Source organism: Ambystoma mexicanum, chromosome 2q, assembly GCF_040938575.1.
Source record: "Ambystoma mexicanum isolate Mex_15411 chromosome 2q, UKY_AmexF1_1, whole genome shotgun sequence".
Taxonomy (NCBI): Eukaryota; Metazoa; Chordata; class Amphibia; order Caudata; family Ambystomatidae; genus Ambystoma; species Ambystoma mexicanum.
In genome coordinates this window covers 1,333,434,150-1,333,458,133 of record NC_090924.1, presented here as the reverse complement: position 1 = coordinate 1,333,458,133, position 23,984 = coordinate 1,333,434,150, and the positions used below count along the sequence as shown (strand labels likewise).

Here is a 23,984-nt window from a genome sequence, read left to right as displayed (position 1 = left end):
TTGGCTGATGGGGTTCACGAGCTTCACATTTCACTTTGAGATGTTAATGTTAAAGGTACTTGTACCATGCGCCATCCCCACCGGAGTGGTCCTCAGGCGCTCTGAGAGATCTGAAAAGGAGGGTGTAGTGGGAATAGGAGAGTGAGAGTTGTGATATCCTGTTGGCAGCTTCAGTTCGGTTTGCACAGTTTGCTGAGTGTAAGTGTGGTTTTCGGGTCGGTGCGTATTCCCATGCGCTGTTATGCTGGATTATGTATTGTATTGTTTGCATGTTGTTGCAATGTGGTGATGTCTGTGTGGATTGTGTGCAGAGAAGTGGTTTTGTGAGTTTCTGTGCTTAACATCTATGATTATACTCTGCCTTTGGTATTGTTGTTTGGCTGTCTTGTTGGCAGGCACATTGTGGAGCTGCAGTTTTCCTCTGTAGTACTGTAGTGGTATGTGTACCTGGTTGATGGAGGCATGTTCCCCGCATCCTGGGATTGACGATGGTTATGTTATAGGATTATGGCCCCCCTGCTCATCCAATGAGGTGTCCTTACCTACCTTGGTTTCCACTCTGGACTAGCAGGTATGTGGACATGTGTGGTCGGAGTAGCCGCCCCCCCACCCTCCGGTTAGGTAAGATTAATCAAGCCTAATTTTAAGATTCCTAGATAGTGGGACCAAAATGGCAGACAATGAGGAGAACACACCCAGCTATGAGATTCCTAGATAGTGGGAAAAAGGCCTAGGTTTCACAAAAATGGCAGACAATGAGGAGAACACACCCAGCTTTGAGATTCCTGGACAGTGGGAGAAAGGCCTAGGTTTCACAAAAATGGCAGACAATGAGGAGAACACACCCAGCTTTGAGATTCCTGGACAGTGGGAGAAAGGCCTGGGTTTTACAAAAATGGCAGACAATGAGGAGAACACACCCAGCTTTGAGGTTCCAAGATAGTGGGAGAAAGACAGAGGTTTTACAAAAATGCCAGACAATGAGGAAAACACACCTAGATTTAAGATTCCATCTTGCAAATGTATCCATTATTCAAAAATAGCTAATGACATTAATTACAGAGCGCAACACTGCTTGTATATCTTAAACTATTCATCCATGTTTAATTCCATAATATTCTGTATTTCAACAATTATCCAAAAAAAGAACGACCAAAATGCACATTTAAAGAGTTCCTGTTCTCAATCAACACCAGACTCTTTAATCCGGTTATGACACTTCGGGAAGATTTAACAGGGATAATTTTGCTGTAGGAAATATTTACATTTATTCAGAAGATGTTTTGGTCAAAGCCAGATTAATACAGCCGAGTGCATAGCTGAACGGCCTATGCCATCAGTCGCCATTTTGTGGGTCAACTCAGCACTACACCCCACCCAACTTTCCCAGGTTGATAAATTGAGTAGCACATTCTGGGTAACAATGTCAGCAATAAATAATTTACCAAGTGCGAAGAAACTGGATTTCCAGTGACTTAGGCGCTATAAAAGCCACCAAACGTATTCATGTATTTTATAATTTAAAAAAATATGGCAAGGTGAGTCATTACCTTCCTTTGTGGCTCACCTCTATTTCTTGCCCTGCTCCCTGGCTCTGACCTTTAACTGCAGCTCCAGAGCTGTCTGATTTTTTTAGATGGCCTTTGAAGCAGCTTGGAGCCGAGCCCGTCACAGTTTGAGCTACTTGTTCATTCATCTGTTGTATTCAGAAGGCTGAGCGACATTCTATGACATTCAGAGGCAAGGCTATCTGGAGACGGGAGATGGCAGCTGGCACCGCCAAGTCTACCACAGCATCCTGTGAGACGTCACAGGGTAGTATGCACACACATAATACAAAGGCAGAGAAATGCAACACGTGGTCGGTCTTTCGTTATGAATGTGTTAATTCAATATCTTATCTTAGCACAGGGACTTTTGCTTCTTAAGTGTGGTCGATAAGTCGACGTTAAGGTACAGGACAAGGATGACAATCAAGGGTCTGGGTGCAACTTTCAAAGAAATAGCCTTGGCACTTGTGCAGCGATAGCGGGCTAAACGTATCCGATAGACTCAATCCAATATGGCTGCCTAGCTCACAGCAGCATATAGACTTGCAGATAGTTCTCTACATCAAAGAAGATTTCCAACATGGCGGTTGTCAGCGACATCATAGCCGCGGGTGAATCAAGAGTTTCCTATCGAGGAATTCAGAGACCCAAGTGAGAAGGTGTTGTTTTAGCTGCTGAAGCCCACACAATCCACCCGTTTTTCACAGGCAGGCTGGGTGTTGTACAGTCCTTGATAGCAACAGTTGGATATGGTAATAAGGCAAGCATCTTTTATCAAAATGGAGCGATCATAAAAGTGGTGTCAGGGGTCAGGTTTTGCTGAAGGAGCTGAGCTGGGGTGAAACACCAGAGAAAACCCTGTGCCTGTAATTAGTACCCACATCATGAGATATTTGTATTCAAGCAGCCAATCAGGATCCTTGAATTTTGGCAGATGATCTCTGTGAAGTCAGGATTCAGAGAATCCTGGTATCTGCCTAGATCTCTGAAAACCACACCCAGTGGCTTCCTATCCATGCACTGCTCCTGACCTTCTGTGTCTTAGGCTTCCTCACTCATCTTTGGTCTACTTTGCCTCCTTGAGTCATCATAAGCAGACTCCTCCCCTCATGCAGCAGATCTATTTATTTTCATGGCGATTCTTTAATAGCTCGTATTTTTGGGCTTGGACATCTGGTACGCGCACTGATCACTCAGAGTTCCGGCTTCTGCATCATAATGGGTGTCAAGACTGGGCACCAGCACCCACTACTGAGAATGTCTTTCCAGTTGTGTTGCTGCTCAATTCAAACAAGGAAAAACACATTGGACATTGGGCCTCATTACGACCCTGGCGGTAGGGGGTTAACGGGGCCGGTAGAGCTGCTGGCCCTGTTAACACCCTACCGCCTCATTACGAGGTCTGCTCACGGGACCCGCTAAGGACGCCTGCTAAAACCAGGAGTCCTTAGCGGGTCCCGTGAGCAGACCAGGATGCTAACAACGGGCCTGTAATTAATGGGCCCGTTGTTAGCATCATCCCCATTCCCATTGAGCCCTATGGGGGCTGAAATGGGAGTGGGGATGTACCTGTGCGTTTTCCCTGAATGGGGAAATACTGGGTCCTCCAAGATCGGAATGGCCCATTCAGGGAAACCGGACCCGGTACCCGGAATGGGGGAAGCCTTGCTGCAAAAAGCGACATTGTTTCCTCCATGGTCGTAATGAAGCCCATTGTGTGTTTGAATGGCTGTACAGAAAAAAAAATAAGCACTCTGGCAATGCAGTGGCAAAAAGCCAAATTCATTCTTTTTAGTGTCACATAACCCAATGTTTCTTCTGTATTGCTAATAAAAACAAACTGCTAAATGTCACACCTGGTTAAGACATTTTTAGGATATCAGAAGCAACTCAATAGCTGCATTTAACCCATTAACTTTCAAAGAATTGATTTTGGAAATAGTTCAGGCCACCTTAAAATGACACAGATTTAGATAACACGGATGATAAAATAGCTGCAAGTAGCCATTACCCTGTAAACACAAATGCCTGTTCTATATCCATCCATGAATACCAGAAAAAGGAGCTGCTTCTGCATATATTATCAATGCATTTTCTTTCATTTGCATACAAGTGGCTAATGCCACCTCTATGAGAGAAAACAAATACGACAGATTGCAATTCCCAAAAGAAGAACAAGGTCTCCAGGAACTCAATGGTTAGTGGATGCATAACCCACACAACTAGAGATCTCTGGTGATCACATATCTTGCAAGTGTAATATGAGTCAGCAGACAATTAAATCCATTGCAGGTTGACGGCTGGGTGAGCAGACTTACCCATTGACTATTCAAGAAGGTATCAGATCGAGAACTGTGAGCATATACCCAGTGTCAATTGAAAGCATTGATGAGATGATGGAAAGAGGTATCTTTCAGCGAGTACAACTGCAAACTGGGGATCAAGACACGTGCTTATCAGAGGACGGGAACTGAGTAGGATTTAAAGATAATTCTGAATGCTACCATCAACCACTACATACATGCATTATTGCATTCATTATCAAATTCGTTGGTTATACACAAGGGTTGGCCTTGGTTGAGATGCTAAATCAGTACGTGAACCCGAATTACTGTGACACGTTAGGTTTGTAATGTATCGAGTGATGTTTAAAGATTTGAACCTGTCAATTGACCTAGATGTGCTATTGCCATTGTGCTGATTCGTAGAATGCCCATTTGAGAAATGCATTCAATTGTGTGGATACTTACTGCTATTGTGTGTTTGCAGCTGATCAGGCATGCATAGTTATTATAGTGACAGCCTCAACCTAGTGTGCCTGGCTCAGAGCTAATCACATGGACTCATAGCAATCCACTTTCAGATTGACCCCGGTAATAAGGCTTTCCATTGTTAGCATTGGCAAGTAGGCAATCCTACTGAAATCAGGATCCTGACCATTTTCAGAAGAGAAATTCATGCCTGACTTTCTGGCTGCAGCTGGAAGCAGAATCCTGACACTGTATTAGAATCTCCTATCTTGAGAGGATAGCTCAGGGGCAAAGTGCTCACCTTGGAAGCAAGATGACATGGAGCACCACATTCGATCCCTGGGTCCGTGCTTAGAAACCTCTTGGTATTAAGAGCGTTATAAATAACCTATAATATCATATCCTTGATACTCATTGGAAAAATAATGTTTCTTATTTTATGTATTATATTTGACTTTTTGTTCAGCTCCCGCCTTCTCCAGTAGGTCTCCAAAGCTGCAAAAAGTTGACAGGATAGGATGAGAAGATTACGATAGACAAGTGGAAGCAGGGGAGATGGAGGAACTGGATTATGTGAGGGGAAAACAGTTATGTTTTGAGGCTCTTTAGAAAGTGGTGATGGCGGGTGCAGAGCAGATGTAAAGTAAAGAGGTAGGACATTCAATGCTCTGGGTACCCACTGGGTGAATGTTTGTTGTGTGTATAATTGTTATGGCTTGTTATTGTCTACCCCTCAATATCTATGCCCAAGTTAAACATCTTAAATCAGATTGCTTTTGATCAAAACCCTTTTTGCGGCCTGTGAACTAATTCTCCAATGGGTTTACATATTATCAGTAGAGAACGGACATCTGCCCATCATGCACAGGATCAGCATTTCTGTACCTTTTTCATGACCGGCTGATACCTCTGGCTTATCTTTGACTCTCCCCCAGTCCTTCCAGATATTCAGCGTTCAGGTAGGTGGCTCCTTCTCAGTCTATCCTCACTTACCTTTGGGATGATAGTGGAATTCACTTCTTATCTCTCCTTTTATCCCGCCAACAGGTCTGTGAGGGAGGACTGGCAGGAGTGGTGGAAAGAGGGGCAGACACTGGAAGCAGCGACAAGCATTGAGACCAATATATTCCATGTACCTCAAGGCCCCTACTGCCATCCCAGAATATGGACCCAGAAGGAAATGTAAGGGAAGGGGACAGAAATGGAATATAGATGCCAGAGGGGCTTAACCACCCCATTTCATATTTCTAAGTCCCCAGTGGCCAAATAGACAGAACATTTGGAGCGGGGTTTTCTGAATGCATAGTTGAGGAATTCCATGTAACCCTCTCTTAAATTGGTAAAGGAAGAAGAATAGGGCCTCATTACACGTAGTGCAGTAAGGGTTTACCGGTACCGGTAATGGCACCGGTACCGGTAAACCCTTACCGCCTTACTACGAGGTCCCTTGCGGGTTGGTACTTTAACGACTGCTTTTTAGCAGGCGTTAAAAACCAACCCGCAAAGGGACCAGGGTGCTAATTACGGTACCGCAATTTGCGGCACCGTGATTAGCGCCTTCCCCATTCCCATTGAGCCCTATGGGGCAAAAATGGTAATGGGGAAGGGCAATGAGGGAAGCGGGAATTACCGCCCCGCCAACCTTGTTATAGGGCGTTAATTCCCCTTTCCTCCAAGGTGGTGCCGGTATTTTACCGGCATGGACCAAGGTGCTAGTAGCTACCGGTAGCCACCGCCTACCGTGTAATGAGGCCGTAGTGTTCTAGGTATTCTACTTAACCCAGTGACTCAGTGGCGCCACCCGTCGCCTTCCACTGGATAGCTCTCCTTGAGTGTCAGATAGTATGTAGGTGGCGTAGAGTGTTTGTATGCCTGTCTGGAAATGTGCTTTCGAAGCAGTTTAAGTCACAATTGAGGGTCCATTCTGATATTATATCCAATCTTAAGGACTTGTTTTTTTCTTTTTCTCTTTTTGAAATGTATCCACTGCTTAGTTGTCGTTTTTATTTTTATTTTTTACAGAAATTGTTAATCTCTATTGGATTCGGCGTTACTCAACTATAATTGTAATTGCTGTATTTGGATAACATTTTTTTTGTTAATGTACATTTTTAATGCAATGCCTTCACATACATACTCCCATTGTGGCATACATGCTATGTTATGTTACGTTATTGTGATTTACACTGCTCACCACTGCCAGTTTCATGGTTTGCGGGTGCTCTGGCGGATCTGAAAAGATAGGATGGCTGGGGGTTTCGTGGGATACAGTGGGATACAGAGGGAATGGCAGTGTTGCTGCCTTTTTTAAATACACAGATACAAAAAAGAAGAAGACTTGAAACTTTCCTAAATAATGCACTCTTCTGAGAAGTTAAGACAGCGGGGCTTTCGTTCTCTCGCTACTAGGAACATCTGTCTGAAGCAATAAGGGGTGACATGGATTTATTCACTTGCATGCTTGGTTTATAACATATGTTTTAAGGCCTTCTTGTTTCTTGGAGGGCTTTATTTTCGCACAGTTATTAAAAATTTGGCCTGAGTAAAAGTCTCTAATTTCAACTGTCCCGGTGGGTACATTTCAGCAATTCAACCTCCTGGTCACGGCGGTCATTCACTCTCCTCAGATGTCAGACTTCCAGGTGCCTGTTACTGGTAGCAGCCTGACCAGCCCTGCATTCATTCAAACATGAACCAGCAGGCTCCCCCAGAGAAAGTGTGCATGGATGCGTGCATATGTGTGTATTGATCTCTGCTGCACGCCACAAGGCCACTTTAGAGTGTGATATATTTGTCAAGTTCATCCAATTTACAAAAAGATATTGATATGTACAAAATAAGGCACTGGGCACTGGAAGAGGCAGAATTAGAGTGCCAAGAAGGCAGAGGAGAATCTCGAGGCGCTCTCAGTGACGGGAGCGTGGGTGCACTTACCGTTGGCTGCATTACGTAGGACGGGTGAGGCATCCACGACGTGCTCTGGACCTGCCAATCAGAAAGGATCTTGTTATCACAATGAAAACTGCATCGAGTACACAGCTCTAGAGGGACACCACTGGTCTAGGGAGCAGTCAGTTGCAAATCTTTTCTCATAACCACATGGCAGATTAGGTATGAGTGACATTTTGAGTTTAAAAGGGCAATCCAAATGGTCACTTTCCACAAAATTGCACCCCAGATGACATTTTTCTCTTCTATTATTTCTCTATGTTGTGTATGACATATGCCATTTGTGCATATGCATACCGTAAACTAATGACTGATACATACAGGAGGGGTTTCACAAAAAGGAAAACAGCACTTAACCCCATCCTACTTTATACAAGTGCCAATGACTGAAAGGTTTGTAAATCGCATTTGTGTAAATGTGTACTTCTAACCCAAAATCTACCCCATTCCTGCTGGAAAACCATCAAGCCACAATATGGCATGCAAGAGAAAAGGGACTCACTACCAATGAAAATCACCTGCCTTCAAAAACGTCCAATCATCAATCAGATCAAGGGGAGGGGCCACATCACACCCATTGTGACACCTACAAGGGTCTCCACCAATCAGCATCAAACTGTTAACCATCCCTCGCGTACTCATACACCATCGCACATGCACAGCCATCGACATCGATGGCCTGCAATACATCAAAAAGATAGCTACCCCCCCACAAAACCAACCTCAATCAATAATCTAGCACACAGACTGTCGTTTAAACACTTCCTGTTACCAAATACCATAAAGGGGATAATGCTTTTGCAACCTCGCCAGAGCAACTTGCAACAGAGTGAAGAGAACCCACCCTTCCAGTTTTCAGAAACCTCTCAAGGCCCACCTGTCCCCTTAAATCCTCTGGGAAACATCACTTCACAACATTCTAATACTCTAATGATATTTCTAACAGTATATAAATGCACACAAAATAACACACAGTTGAAGGATACAAGTTATGGGATTCGTATCCTATGGATGGCAACACATTACCACTCCCCCCTCCCTCAAATCCTGCTGGACTTCCAACCCTCCTGCTCTGCCGCTGCAATACATGTATCATATTGTATGTGTCCTGGTATTTTGTATCTTAACATTGTGAAAATAAAAGTTGCTGACACATGCATTAGTATGTGTGATTTTACAAATTTGGCAGTACATTAGTCTTTAAATACCAGTAGTGTTGGATTTGTTCATAGACTTTTTATTATATATTGTATTTTAATTACAGATTACATTTAAAACGTGCAGTGTACACTCCACCATCTTCACCCAGATCTGACAATAATTGACTATTGTATTGGGCTCCCTCCATTACCTTGTGTCTTAGGTGTACTTCGTTCATTCCTTTGTAAGGACTTAGTATAATTGTGATATTGAAGGTACCACAAATCGTCGGGGAAGCCACTTTTTTTAAGCAGATTGGCCCCGATGCCTTTGTCGGCATGATCAAACTAAATACGGATCGTCATTTCAGGCTGATGTTCCAATTACTTGAAATATTTGAACCAGAATTCAAGCTGCTTGCATAACTAAGACTATTTGATCTCTGGGCTCAGCTCAAATAATACTCAATGATAATATTGAATTCTGGGATACTGGCAACTTATACAATGACACAATGGGGACACCATTCATGCCTGCAGCCCTTCTGTTACAGTGAAACAGACCGATAAGCTTCCTGTGTTTCTTCATATTTTGTAGTTGAAGTATTTTATTTGAAGAAAAACTGATTATTTTGGTTTACTTCTGCTTTACCTTATTTTCATACAAATACAAATCTATGAGGGCCTGGTTCATTGAGACAGACTTCAGTCAGCGAGCTTCTGACTGACACACTTCGTTTTTGTGATATTTATACGTCATTCTATAACATTGTCCATAGTAGGCATTTTTTCACCTCATCATGTCTAATTTGATCCTTTGACTTGTGATTTATTTAACTGTTTAGTACAAATTTTCTGAAAAAAGGCACATGTTTTTGAAACCATTGTTTTGTGATTGAATTCCTTAAAGTCGGTCTTGAGTAGAGTAGTGATTACATGAAAATATTTTGTTTTCCGAAGAGCAGGCTCTTTTTGCAGTTTCTATACAAACAGTTTGGTTGTTTCAGTTAACATTTGAATTCATTCTTTTTTATTTTAAACACTAGCTTCTTTGGAAAAGAAATGCAATTCCAATGCTATTAGCACCATGGCTGCCTCCAAAGTCGTGACCGGGTCTGGGTAGTCGGAATGGGGATTTACCGGGTCATTCCAACCTTGGAGGACCTGGTAAATCCCCATTCTGAAACCATTCCCCATTCCCATTCGAGCCCCCATATGGCTCAATGGGAATGGGGAAGGAGCTAATAACAGGCCCGCAAGTAGCGGGCCTGTTATTAGCTCCCTGGTCCCTTAGCGGTTCCCGCTAAGGGTGGCTGTTAAAACCAGCCGGCCTTAGTGGGACCCGCTAAGGGACCTCAGAATGCGGCGGTAGGGGTTTAACAGCACCGGCATCCTTACCGGTGCCGTTAACCCCTTCCCACCAGCCTCGTAATGAGGCCCATTATCTGCATGTTGTGCACAAAGTGTTAGCGCAGCTTTTTAGTACGGATTCACCGTTATACATGTTCAGAGAAAGGATATTCTGTGAAGGCGAGGCATTCCTGTTTTTCAGGGAGCAGCTGCTCTGTGAAGAAAAGCCAGGGTGAGTTGTGAGAGAGAGAGTGATGTTTTTGTAAGTCTGTGAGGGACAGCCAAATCTATTTGACAATGCTTAAGGGTTGCACTGTACAGTGAGGGAGAGCTGCATGAATATATACAGAACATGCTGATACAGTCAGATTCTTCCACTGCTGGTAAAGGGAAGAGCACATGCAAGTTGCAGTAGTCAGAACAGGTGCCTATGACAATTGCAAAAGGCCTGCCGAAAAATGGGATACTCAGTATAAGTGCTTGTGAAAATGTGTTGAGTCAAAAGAGTGCACACGATATTAGGAAAATGTTTCAATATTTTTAGTCTAGGAGACCTCAATTTGAAATCACTGATTGCCTAATAAAAACAGAAGTGATCATGTAATGCTTCCCCGCCCCCCAGAACAGACCTCACTACTATATAAAAAATCTAGAAAGAGTTTCACACAGTTTTGTATACCATACTGCTACACTACTCTTCCTTCTCTCTCCCTCTTCCCTGCTAACCTAGCTCGCTGCTCTTACCCTTCTCCCTCCCTTGCATAAAGCTTGCCAACTGTCTGCCTGGTGTATCGCAGAGTCTCACAGGTCCCCGGCACCCCCGCCAGTCCTCTTTTGCACTTGCCTCCGGGCTCTACACCCCACCCAAACTCACTGCACTTGAGAATTAATCCATGAGAGTGGCTCTCTCTGCACTTACCCCAGTCTCCATCGACTGTGTGCACTTGGACCCGCCCCCTGTGACCAGTGCACTTGCACAATCCGTAAGCACCATGCCTTTAGATCGTCTGTCTCTTCTCCCTTGTCTTCAGCCCTTAATGTGCACTGGTAAAACTGCAAAATCATCGGCAGGTCTATTTTCTGTATCTCCAACTGTTAAATGTATTTGACGCACTTACTCTGCCTGCACAGACAATTGTCGTCTCAGAATTTCAAGGGCTCTGGCAGACTGTTGTTTTTTCCCCTATTCCCACCATTCTTGAGCGCTTTGAAACACTTGCCTGTGTATAGGTGCTTTATAAATCAACAATCCCATACCACACCATTATACATGTTAAAGGTTTGGCAGAATTTTAGGAAAAACGAAATATGAACTCTCGGAAAATCCCATGAACCGAAGTAAGTTAACAAACTAATGCTGTATATAGTGGAAAGGGGGTGGCACAAGTTTACCGTACCCTTTGGATAAATGGTGGCAGATTCAGCAACCATTTGAATACAGGGTGTTCCGACAATTCCAAGTCAAATGCATTGCTGTTTCAGAAGATCTCTTTTAGCAAACATGTCCCATATATTCGTTGTGCTTTCTGAAGGTGATCGACTTTAATTAAGCATATTTGGCCTCATTACGAGTTAAGTGGTGAGTGGTAAAAGTGGCGGTAACTAAGTTACCACCAATTTTACCACTATGCCAAAGTATGAGTTTTGGTTTGTGAGTGGGGGAAGAGGTAAATCTTCCCACTCAATGCCAGACAATTGGCAGAATTGGTGGAATTACCACAGCGGAAATTCTGCAGTGGTAACCCTGCTAAAGAAGACTCATTGGGTCCAATGAACCCAAAATAAATGGGGAATCACACCGCCACCACCACTTGTAATCAGGCGGAAATGCTGCCTGACCAAGTGGCGGTAACAGTCATTCCTCAAAGCTATTTCTTTGAGGATGTATCTCTGAATTTCCACCTACCTTTTAATGAGGCCTAATATATGGGAAACATACTGGTCATCACACAGCAAGTAGAGCAGATGTTTGAGGACAATCTACTGGAGTGCTCCCCAATAACTATTAAGCAGAAAGCTGAGAAAGAAAGAGACAGACATTTCTGCAAGCATTGTCTTTTGTGGCTGAATGATTGTGTCATACAGTTTTGTGAATAGACAGGCCATACTTGTGTTCTGTTTAAAAAAAGAAAAATAAATTAATGTGATTCTATTAGCCTTACTTGCTGCCAGTGTAAAAAGAGAGATTTGCTCCATAACCGGGGCCATTAGACTGCAAATTGATGGCCAACACTTGAGGGGCATCAGGTTCGGAGGGCTCTGAGGTGGTCTTTGGCTATATCAGCACAGGGGTATCTTGCATTCAGGCTTTTATTGTGTTGGCCAAGTTCAGTCTTTTTTTTTTTAATATGGACATCATGATGTGATCTCACGAGATTGATTATCTCAGATTTCTAATGTTGTGTAAGGGCTTAACATCTCACTCGGTCTTGCTCTCGCTATCTCTCTTTCATTCTTCTCCCCTCTCTCTCTTTTGCCTTCTATGGATACTTTTTTCTCCCATAATTACGTCTGGGCTCTTCTAGTCCACCAAAGTACAGGACTTCAATATCTGTTCTCTTGTTATTCTTTGTGCTTTTGGATGTGACATTGTTTCACAGTATCTGTCATTGTCTCAGGAGGATAGCTCAGGGGCAACACACTTGCCTTGGAAACATGACGAAGCAAAGCAACGCAGGTTTGATCCCTGGGTCTGCGCTTCGCAACCTCTGGGTATTAAGCTCGTTACAAATAACGTGTAATAATAAATAATCTTGGTTTCTATCTTGCACTAGATTACTTCTCTCCTCCTGAGTATACTGGTTTAATGTTTTCCTGAAGTTTCTCTCTCCACTAGAGATTCAGAGGTTCGTTTCCTGACTCTTACCGATTTGCATGTTTCCCAGAATGCAGTGCCTTTGTTAGTTTTGCTCTCCCTAGTGGAATCTCACCTCTCCTCCACGAGCCTCCGTCACTCCTCTCTTGTCTGGTGGATCAACGTTCTCGCACATACTTTCTCAGAAGCTTAATGTTTTCTTTTGTTTTATCAGAATGCAGTGCCTTCAGTTGTTCTCTCTTCCACACCATCCTGTCATGCCCAGAGTGTCTAGTGAGGAATGCCGTTTCTCTGAGTTTCTTTGAAGATTGGTATCGTTCATAGGTAGGTGTCCCACAATCCACCCTCTTAAGTAGTCTCTCTTGATTGGGCAGAGCACTATGTTTCAGTACTTCCACTAGGACTTTTGAAGACTTGTGGCAGTCAACTCTGTTTCCCAGAATGCAGCATTGCTGTTATACTGGGTTTCAGTTATTTCTCCATTGAGCCTCTTCTTGCTTTAGTTCATTAGTGATTCTGTTGTCTTGCTCTCTCTGTTGTATGAGCCCTTCTTTGGGTACTGGGGTCTCACACCTACATCTGGAAATTGCTTACCCTCTCGCTGGCTCCTCCATGTACCTCACTCTCTAGGATTCATAAGTCAACTTCACTTCCTCTCCGTTTTACAAATGGAGTGGTCTCGGTGCAGGTTTATGGGTATACTTTCGGCCAGCATTGCCTCCCTCGGCTCTCTCCGGTTCATGAGATGATTCTCTATCTTGGGTCTTGTCGGTTCACTGTCAACATCAATAGACTTTACAATACTGAGCTTGCACTCTCAAGCACTCTTACTCCCACCGCCAGGCACTCAGCTTGACACCTTTACCCTGCAATGTCATTCTGGTCTGTAATCCCTCATACCCAACTGGGGGTAGAGTGTTCTCACTGTTTGACAGTGACTGGGTGTCGGGCTTCCACCATGTTCTCCTCTCTCAGCATTTTGGTCTCTCAGTCACTGACCACCACTCATCTGCCATACAGTTTGCCTCCGCCGGACATTTGGGTTGGTTTTCGACCAGTGCTCTTGTTTTTCTTGCACCTTATTCAATTGAAGGGCATGATTTGAAATGTGGAAAGGAAAGGAAACCTGCCTCTGAAGTTTCTCTCTCCCAATGGCATTCCTCCCAGCACGGTGTGATTGGTAAGTATGTAGCTCCTTCCTTTGGGCCCTTATTGTATGGATTTCCATCTCTTTCTCCTCTAATGGCGGCACTGTTGGAGTCCGCCATCTTTTACCTTACCATGCGTTAGCTCTGGCCTAATCACGGCTGATGCTCTAGAGTCAATGGCATGTTGTGCATCAATTTTTATCTTTGGGAATACAGATTCCATCCTGATTCTGCCATCTAATTATTTGAGCCAAATGGATTCAACATATAGTCTGGCAGTGTAAGAAGAGTAATATTATTACCTCCTCTTGACCTATTACGATCACATCATAAATAATCTATGTCCAGGTAGGTGTGAGGCTGTTACCTCTTTTGGACATATTACTGCCACCTAATAATTGTATAATTATGTAACTGCAAAGCCTGGTGGCAGATTAATGTCTAAATATAAGACATGTCTGTACATGTCTGTTTTGACATGGTGGCTACGGAGATTATACAGCCACAATCATTTGATGTAATTATATTGTCAGCTCAGTGAACCGTGGCTCATTCATGAAATGGTCTGGTGTGCATTAAAATGTCGAGCTTGTAAGTACCCAAATCAACAATGTTGGCTCCAGTCCAGAAAGCCCTCTCTTTGAACCATCTGATAAGTGTTGTCACCTTCTTCCAGGGAACAGGAACAACTCCTGGAAGGTCCCATTGGAACAGGTTCTTCAAAGATATCACTGTCATTATAATGGCCACCTCACCTAATCTGGGTGTGATTACTGGAGACCTTTTGGTGTACGCAGACAGAGGAAGGGGAAGATATAGCATAGTCCACAACAGAGCTTTAGACCTCAGAGGGTTCTCACCATCTTGAAATTTGCTGGGGCTCCCATACTTTCTGTACCCTCCAAATATACTGCAGGCAAGACACTCACAGTATGACATCAACAGGCAAAGGACACTGTCTACAGCATTATGAACTGGCCCCTTAACAAAAGGTTTGTCCTTGGCAAATCCACTGTAGCATTTTGTTTTTCATATTAGGAGGGGGGGACAGCCCCCTTAGTTAATTCCTCGCTGGAAGACGTTTGAAGAAGAATTCACTGGAACCAGACTGGGAGTTTGGTTTACTCCAAAGTGCACTGCCAGAGTGTTGAAGACTAGGAGCTACGAGCAAGAGACATTTCTTCTCCCTAACATCCCAAGACCCTATTTGGGATGGCCAGTTGGCAGGGCAAGGCCTACAGTAACGTAGACACTGGTATGTGGGAACTGATAATTGGAGGTGAGTACCATTTAGACCTTGGACTGGGGCTCTCAGCGACTGCAAAGCCCAGAAAGCACCCCAGAACCTATTTACTGACTTGAGATGCTTTTTGAGCTGGCTTAACTGTAGTGTACTCAATTTGAGATGCTACAGGACCTCTGGTGCTGCCTTCGGCACTCCTAGTATTTCAAACTGCTTACCAGCTATTTGAACCATCAAGACGCTGACTTTCCCCATTAATCAGATCGTCTTGACTCGATCCAATCGCCTGCTCGACTCCATCGAAGCAACCAACTCATGCGTCTCAACAGCTGACTCGAAGCAACGGAATCGTCTCAACTGATCAACCTGCTGGAAGACATTGACTTCACCTATCTCAAATATCAACTCGATCCACTGGGAGCCGTTGCCTGGCACCGTCTTGACATTGGCATGCCATTGGGAAAGAACAAATCAAACATTTCAACACCGGCCTGACTACAATAAATCACCTAGACGTGTGGCTCAATGCTGCTGATCCTCAAAGAAAAGAAACTTAATATATGTGACGAGGCCCTGTACCCCTGGTCCACCTAAATGTCCCTAGTGATTGTTAACGTCCCCCTTAATTAGCTTTAGAAAGACATGCATTCAATTGAGCCCCGTTATGTTAAAGTCTAATTTCTCTGTATTTACCCTGACAGGGGTGGGCCAGTAGTGTTTTATTAGTTGTTCACATTTTTGTGAGTTTAATAAAAGATTCTATTCTTATAGAACCTTGGTTGGATATTCCTTTACTTGGGCACCACTATTGTTGATTGAATTGCTTCTGTACCAGCTCACAAACATCCTGTAGAGTGTAGCCTGCTCTCGTCCCATATTACCATAACAGGCAAAGGTGATATACCATTTTGGCTGTGCCTGTTTCCCTTGTATGTTTGGCATCACTGCTGCTTTAGTTGCAGGGTAGGGCTAGACATGCGCTTTAGCCACTACTCATCAATGTATTCCTGCAGAGCAGCCGTCATTTGATCACATTGCCAGTTGGAAAACTTCCAGTTTTTTTTTCCAGTTTACACAACTCCAGTATATTTCCAGATGTTGCACTCGAGTATGAAGCCTTACAGACATACACATACTTACTTTTACACAATTCTGATCTACTCAGAGTTTGAAAGTTCCAGCAAATTCTCAGGCTGCCCTAACAGAGTAAACTACCAGATTTAGTATCCCAGTTACCGCTCAGGATAATCCCCCCTGTTTGCACATCCAAGTATATATCCAGTGTGAGCACCATGGTATAATTCCCCTTTGAAATTCCCAGTTGATTTCCGGGTTGTCGAAAGCCAGTATATTACTCGTTTTACAGTGCAGGTATGTTTCCACTTGACATAATCTTAGCATATTTCCAGTTTTCCAATAACAGCAAAGTCACAATTTGCATTGTATCTCAATGAACACAATTCTGGTCACAAGACCAGTATTCCTGCTAAACCTTGAAAATCCTGGCGCATGCCGAATAATTCCCAAGTTTGCCAATCTCTGTATGTTCACAGGTTTGCACAATCCCAACATGTTACGCAATGGACTATTATAGTAATCTCTCTATATGGTATATATTCAGACAACCCATATGTATTTCAGTTCACACAATCCCTATATATAGACAGTTTGCTGAAACCAAGCAACCTCCAAGGAACTCCAGTATACTCAACTTACTGCTGCACAATTTCAGAGTACAACCAATTTCTAAAATCTTTGTATGTATCTAGCCTGTACAATCACAGTATATTTCTAGTTTGGCAATCCAAATATACTAAAGGTTTAAAAATCCTTGTATATTCTCACTTCAAACATCTCAGTGAATTCCCAGTTTGAATCTCTCAGTTCTTACCCCATTTATTCCCAGTTTGAACATCCTAGCTGTTTCCCTTTTTGCACAATGCAAGTATATTCAAACTTTGATCAACTCCAGTATACTCCCACTGTGTCAGCATATTTTACATTTCATACACCCTGTATCTTTCTATTATGAAAGGCCTCTCAGTATATTCAGTGTCAGTATAATCGCAATTTACTGTTACACAATTGTAACACACTCCCACTGTACTATTACACAATGTCATCATACGTTCAGTATACTGATACACAATTCCAGTATGTCACAATTTGCAGAATCACAATATATCACAATTCATTGTTACACAAACTGGCTATGTTACCAGTTTACGTTTTGCCAATTTAAAAATACTCTGAATTCTCAGAAATCCAGTACATCTGACAAATGGAGTACTAAGCCATGTCCTAAACAGACACTGTAATAACGTAGAGTGGAAATAAATGAGACTCCTAGGACTCTGCCCTGCGCAGGTTGCATCTGGATGGAGCAGAAGCAAACCCATCTACTTCCACTATGATTCCCAGAATGACAATAACAATTTACAGATTTGGGTGTTGCCAGGTTAGTTCTATACATCTGCATCCACACCTCGCTGAGACCCTCGCTTTGCTCAAGCCTACCTAGACTCGGGCTGGCGGGCCATTAAAAGCCAAGTCCTCCCCCCCACAGCGGGGTGAAAGCCATAATAACCGAGGGCACAACCACAGAGGGACACACAAGAGATCATTGATGGAAAACACTAGACATTAAAGAATAGTTGGTATAACAATGATTGGGATAAAGGTTCGAAACTGGACTACACAAAGAATCTAACCAAAATCACTGAGCGCTGGATAACCAGAGCTAAATACCGAGATGCTGTACTAGGATTGAATGTACTAATACAAGAAAGGAGATCACCCAGACGCAAGAAGTGGAAAGGCCAGCTCAGTAACATTCCAGACTAAATGAAGGAAAATGCTCAAAGGTGAAGAGCTCTCACAAGACCACGTGTCCACTGCCAACACCTACGCACCTTGGAAAGTGCACCACCATACTTCCAAAATGCTCTGGACACCTAAGTGACACTAACAAAGTTATAACAACAACATAAAATTAGAAAACATAAATAAATATTAAATGTGCCTGTATTAGGTGCTATCATCAATGAAAAGATCTATTAGGCAAGCTTTGGGATGCACTCAGCATCGACAACACAGCTATTATATCACAGCTATTAACTGTTCTGTTTAAATCCCCAAAGTATGATTAGGCGGCTTATCTCTGCATAAACAAAAATGCGGACTCAGATATGTGTATAAAGAAACCTTATAAAACTATTCTGTGACATCCACAATTCCAGAATTCAGATAGACATCAAAGACAGCAGAGGTCGCATAGGCTTACTCACCAATCACAGGACAACCAACCACATGACTACAGCATACTCATTAAAGAAGCTTAGTCACCAACGCCAACAGTGTGGCTTTGGTATAGGACATGGGGTAGACATCTGTCAGGCATTGCCATAATGCTAATATAAGATGGCAACAGCTAGACAATGGTGTGTTGCCTGAGCATAGGATACCTGCGCCTAGCAAATGTCTATCTAATACCTTTTCATAAGCCAAAGGTTTTGGGTTTGCCAATAGTTGCTTTTAACAGGACTTCAGTGCAAGGAAAATAGATAAATCAACTGGATGCAGGCACACTTGTTAAGATATTTTTATTACACCACAGGGGCAGTATGCAAAACAAGGTGATGGCTGGAAGGCATGGAATTAATCCTAACATCTGGCAATTGTCTTGGCAACCCTCCAGACCATCGTTTTTCGCCTGCCAAGCAATTACAAAAGGGGAAAGACCATATGCAAAAGGCTTGGTCCCACCCCAAAAGGGCAGGGGATGTTTACCGACATAGAGATACAGATTGAAAAGAAATAACACAGAGGCAAGCACCTACTTTAATGACCTGGAATTCACCATAAAGGGATTCTTAATTCCTGCAAAAATGAATTGCTTGGTCAACAACAATACTCGGGTGCCCATGCACACAGCTGAACAAGACATGCACCAGAGCACACCATAGAAGCATACCATTATCTATTTTTTTTTAAATTGTTTTTTGGTTAAACAAACATTTCAACCTTTAACATACAAACATGTTGTTAGTTCGTTCTCTCTTTAGTGCACCATAACAGAACCTCTCATTATTTCAATTAGTCACCCTCCACTTGTGGTGAGAAGATCAGTTCTACAAATTTGAGGGTGTCAAGTGTCCGGCCAATGTTATCGGCCGACATTAGTCTTTCCCAAACAAGCATACCATAATCTATTGCAGCTGAAGTTAAACAGACCAAAGACCAAATGCATGGCTATCCAAACAACAAAACAACAAACCAATAATACCAGTGCACAATACGTAGGAAGATCCTTGAAAACGATCCCCTGTATGTGCCCATTGATGGTGTTGTTGCACGGTTTTGCCAATGCAGGAGAGACATCAGAGGCCACTGGATTTGTAAGAAATGCATTTCATGCTCTCTGTTATTCCAAGAATGCAGCAGCCACTACAGCATCATTGTTCACCCAATGATGTTCACGCACTCTTGCAGCCAACACTAATGATATCTTAGACCATGCATATGTGTCACACTTTCCTAAAACAGATCCCGAAATATGTCCTGACCAATCAGACCTACCTGATATGTCGATACGGGGGAGGCAGCGATGAAGGGCGTGATCGACGTCTGGGGGATCATGCGGTTTGTGGCAATACTGTATGGCGAAGAATAAAATCTGGAAACAGAAAGAAAGGAACACCTTGTAGAATCACTCTTATCTAGTCCCAAGCATAAGCAGCGATTTCGTTTTAGTTCCATGGGTAAATCCCAGAGATGGTCTGGCTGCCAGGAACAGCAGGGCCCAATACATGACACAAAAGAAGACACTGCACACACAGGGCCTCATTACGATGCGGGTGGAATGGGTTTAACGGCACCGGTAAAGGCGCCGGCGCCGTTAAACCCATTCCGCCCTATTACGAGGTTCTCTTGCGGGATACGCTCTGGACTTCTGGTTAGACCAGACATTATTTGCGGGTCCCGTGAGGGTACCAGGGAGCTAACAACGGGCCGGTTATTAACGGGCCCTTTGTTAGCTCCCTCCCCATTCCCAGTGAGCCCCATGATGGCTTGAATGGGAATGAGGAAGGTCTGGGTTCCCTGAATGGGGAATTACCGGGCCCTCCAAAGTCGGTGTTATTTCCCCATTCAGGGACCACGGACCCGAGTTTGGAGGCAGCCATGCCCCTTATTAAGGACAAGGATGCCTCCAAACTCGTAATGCGCCCCATGGTGTTAAACATAACATAAGTAGTTCAAATAAGTACAATAAACCAACACACACACACACACACACGCACGCAGGCACGCACACACGCACACACACACACACGTGTTGTAAGTTTAAGCATATAAAAAAAGGGCAGGAACCTTCCCACCACTGAAGCCAGTATCAAGATAGCTACCTGGTAGCAGAATACCATAACCATATAATGCTAAAGGAAGTGGAAACAGGTGACTCCTAGGCAACAGGTAAACTGTGTGTACATAATAACTCACACAATTTGAAAACATGGGTTTAACAGAGGTCCCTACACCCAAAATATACATTACTGCAAAAAGAATCCTAACATAGGAGTACTAAGCAGCTAGTAATACATGGAAGGAGGACATTGATGAAACATCTGGGTAGACCATAATAGTCATTTAAAAAACATAGACAAAATTAGACAACATAGTCTTGGAACATGATATCACAGGGCATTGAACCCTCTCAACCCCCCCATTCCCTCATCCCCAGCCCCGCCAGTCCTCCCCGACCACAGAGGAAAACGACTGTTAAACATTAGCAAAACAGATAAACACCATCAAATGTTATCATATGCCAAAGAGTAATTTGCAGTGATTTATTAATCTAAAAGAATTAATAAATCACTGGAAAGCCCTAAAATCATACATTTCTTGCAAAATTGGAGGACTCCAAAAGTGTGTCCATAGAGAACATGAGACAAATCCAATGGGCCTCATTAGTTTATGGGGGCATCTAGTTATGTTCTTATTTCAGCCAACGGGTGCAGCAGAAGGGAGAACCAGTCAAAGGGGACAGTAAACAAGACCCCCAGATAGAGCCCCAGTCCAAGGCTTGCGAACCAGCAGGCCAGGAAGAGCTGGTTGCCGAGGGGTCAGATGCCAACCCAGACAAGGGAAAACATGGCTGAAAGGGGACGTTAAAGCCCTGCTACTATGGACCCAGGGGGTCCCTGATGAAGATGGTGGGTCAATAGCTCAGGGGCAATGTGCTCGCCTTGGAAGCAAGACAACACGAAGCAGCACAGGTTCGATCCTTGGGTCAGCACTTAGAAACCTCTGGGTATTAAGCGCGTTATAAATAACCTATCATATCATATATCACCTGGCAATAAGCAGGTTTACTTTGAACTTCTGGGCTGAAAGTAGATGTGTGCAGTGGGTGCACAAATCCTTCATTGTACCGTTTCTTTCACTACATTAGCGCTCACACTTTTCTCCACTTAGATTGAGGAACTTATCCTGCTCAAAGGCTGGTGTTGCTGCACACATGCATTTTCAGTACCCACTTAATGGTCCCAGAGTGGTAGATCTGCTACTGCATCTCGCAAGCCTATGCTCACAGATCTCCTTGAGCTGTCGACAAGCGACAACAATTACCCAGGCTCTGCGAGATATAGGTGAAGAGCTTGGTTGAGGGGAAGCCCCCAGGCTCACCACATGCAGACTTGGGAGAACTTGAGGTCAGCCCAGCAGCACAGGGATGCATGAAGTAGGGGAGCCCAGCCTCACAGAGGAAGAGGAACATGTATAGAGAGAGGAAGAGGCAGTGAATCAAAGAGAGAGGAAGAGAGGAGGGGAAGTAGAAACATCCACAGCGAGATTAAGGAAAGGATGTGGGGAGAAATTGCTACAAGAACAGGGTAGGAGAGGAGGATGAGGAGGAGAACCATGTAGTGAAGAAGGACAGAAAGGAGGATTAAGTGGAACACCAATACCGAATGAAAAGAGAAGAGGAGTTGGCTGAAATGACTGTTGCTCTGCAGGAGTACAGGCATGAGCAGTGATTTCTGAATTCCTACTCAGCACCACACAACTGTGTGATCTCAATCTGAATGGTTAAACAGGCACACCCCCAATGTCTCTTAAATTAGCCTGGCCCTAAGGCAAGCTATACTCTTCAGAAAGGTGGGAGGGAACTAGCAAGGAAGCCTCCTAGGCAAGAATAATAAAGAATAATATAAAATGAAATAAATGGCAATGCGACGTTCTCTAATAAATAAGTCTTTACATAGACTGACGGGGCAAACAGGCAGATACATTAGCACACTACCACTTTAATGAAATACACATAAAAGAGGCACACTCAAGGGTCTGCATGTACATAGTCTTTGTCAAGAATATGTCTGAGCAACAAAATAGGTTCTCGAAATGTCACTGGTGGCCTTAGAAAAGTGCCTGTCAATTAAAATGACCAGCTACTACTCGACTGTGAGGTCAAAGGTACTCATGTAATTGCCAGGGCCCAACTTGTCAATTGGCTCATCTGCTCTAGGTGCAGGTTAAGCATCTGTTTTTTTCCACAGAGTTGAGCACTCTGTATTCCACACAAATGTTGTCTGAATTATGGACTTTTTGTACACTATAACCACAGAACTAGCCCATGGACTATCGGATGGCTGAACAATCCCTGGGGTCACCATCTTGGTCACTTCCCCCATGATGCTTTCCCTCACCTTGTCAGACATCGGGTTCATTCTGCTACCGGGTATATTACACATGTAAAACGTTTTGTTCAAATGTTGTCACTTCCATCCTCCATATTGCATTCATTGGAAAGCAGCGTGGAGCACTCTTTCCATATACCATGGCAATGCCCCACCATACAAGTGTTTTGGAAATCAACTTTAACACATTTACCTAAGATTACGGAGAGTGAAATACCTGATGAACCTAAAACCTTTCTGAGTGTTTGGGGCGATTCTCCTTTTAACAGAAATGACCAACTGTTCTTCTCGGCAGCTTTAGAAAGGGCTAGCAAAATATAGCAAAATATAGCAGAATATAGCCGTGAATTTGGAAAATTAAGAGCCTCTTGCTATTTCCAAGTGGAGAACCGATGAAGTCTACTTCATGTTATTTGAGGATAGAGTCTATAGAACACGTGGTTGTCCTCTAAAATGTGTACAAATATATAACACATGGGTATTGCAGGATAGTATGCATATTGTGCTATCTGCTGCTTAAGAGAACTTGAGTTAGATGTAATGCTGTAACCATATCATAGATTTGACTTTTATTCTGATTTATGTTTCAGAGTCATTATGTTACATCTACTAAAATATGTTGAAAAAAAGATTGAGTTTCAGTCATAAGGTGCCGCCAAATCTATACTTGGGTTCCTTTCCCTTTGCCTTATCTACCCCTTGATGTGTTAGGGGTGGTTTTACTTCCGCTAGAAATGACGGGATATGATTCCTTTGGAACTATCCTTTTTCGGTGAGATGTGTCTTGGTTTCTGACACAATTCTAAGCAGTAACCTTTTTTCCACTGAATCCAGTACCCAATTGCCTTTGGTAATTTCTTCCCACATGTGGGTCTTTTAATATGACAAGAGAAAGGACCCAGTCAAGATGGAGAGGGGAGTTGAGAGGAGCCCATTTCCTGCCACTTTCTTTGTGCCTGGCCAGCAGCTTTCTATTTGCCTCCTAGATCTGTGCAATAAAATCAAGAAAAATAAACACTTCTTGCATTTACAGTGAGAGGTGCCGGAATAGTGCCTTTCCCAGATTCACTTATGTAATATTTCTTCCATTGGTCTGAATAAGGAAAATGGGGAGATGCATGTAGTCACGCGTTTTGCCACTAGGGCTCATCACAATTTCGGCAGTATCCCGGCAGTAATTTTGCCCAGAACACTGCTCAACACAATTAGCATTACCGCTACTCGGTTCAGCGCAATTTGCTCCGGATCATGAGTAGTGGTAGGGTGGTAAATCCCCATTCCCCATTGGGTCCATTTTGGAGATAGGTGGTGCAATTACTGCTGGTGCAAATACCGCCGGTGGTAAT

At 43.4% G+C, this 23,984-nt stretch overlaps 1 protein-coding gene across 6 annotated transcripts in view; it reads right to left on the bottom strand.

Annotated features, from left to right (window-relative positions):
• RBMS3 (RNA binding motif single stranded interacting protein 3) overlaps positions 1-23,984 on the bottom strand; it is a 2,259,106-nt gene that overhangs the window by 381,737 nt on the left and 1,853,385 nt on the right. For all 6 annotated transcript variants that reach the window (XM_069648793.1, XM_069648794.1, XM_069648792.1 and 3 more), the window contains exons 9-10: positions 19,523-19,619; positions 7,235-7,285 (exon numbers count right to left, since the gene is read on the bottom strand). In XM_069648793.1, the coding sequence (XP_069504894.1) occupies positions 7,235-7,285; positions 19,523-19,619 (148 nt within the window). The remainder of the gene's footprint in view (positions 1-7,234; positions 7,286-19,522; positions 19,620-23,984) is intronic.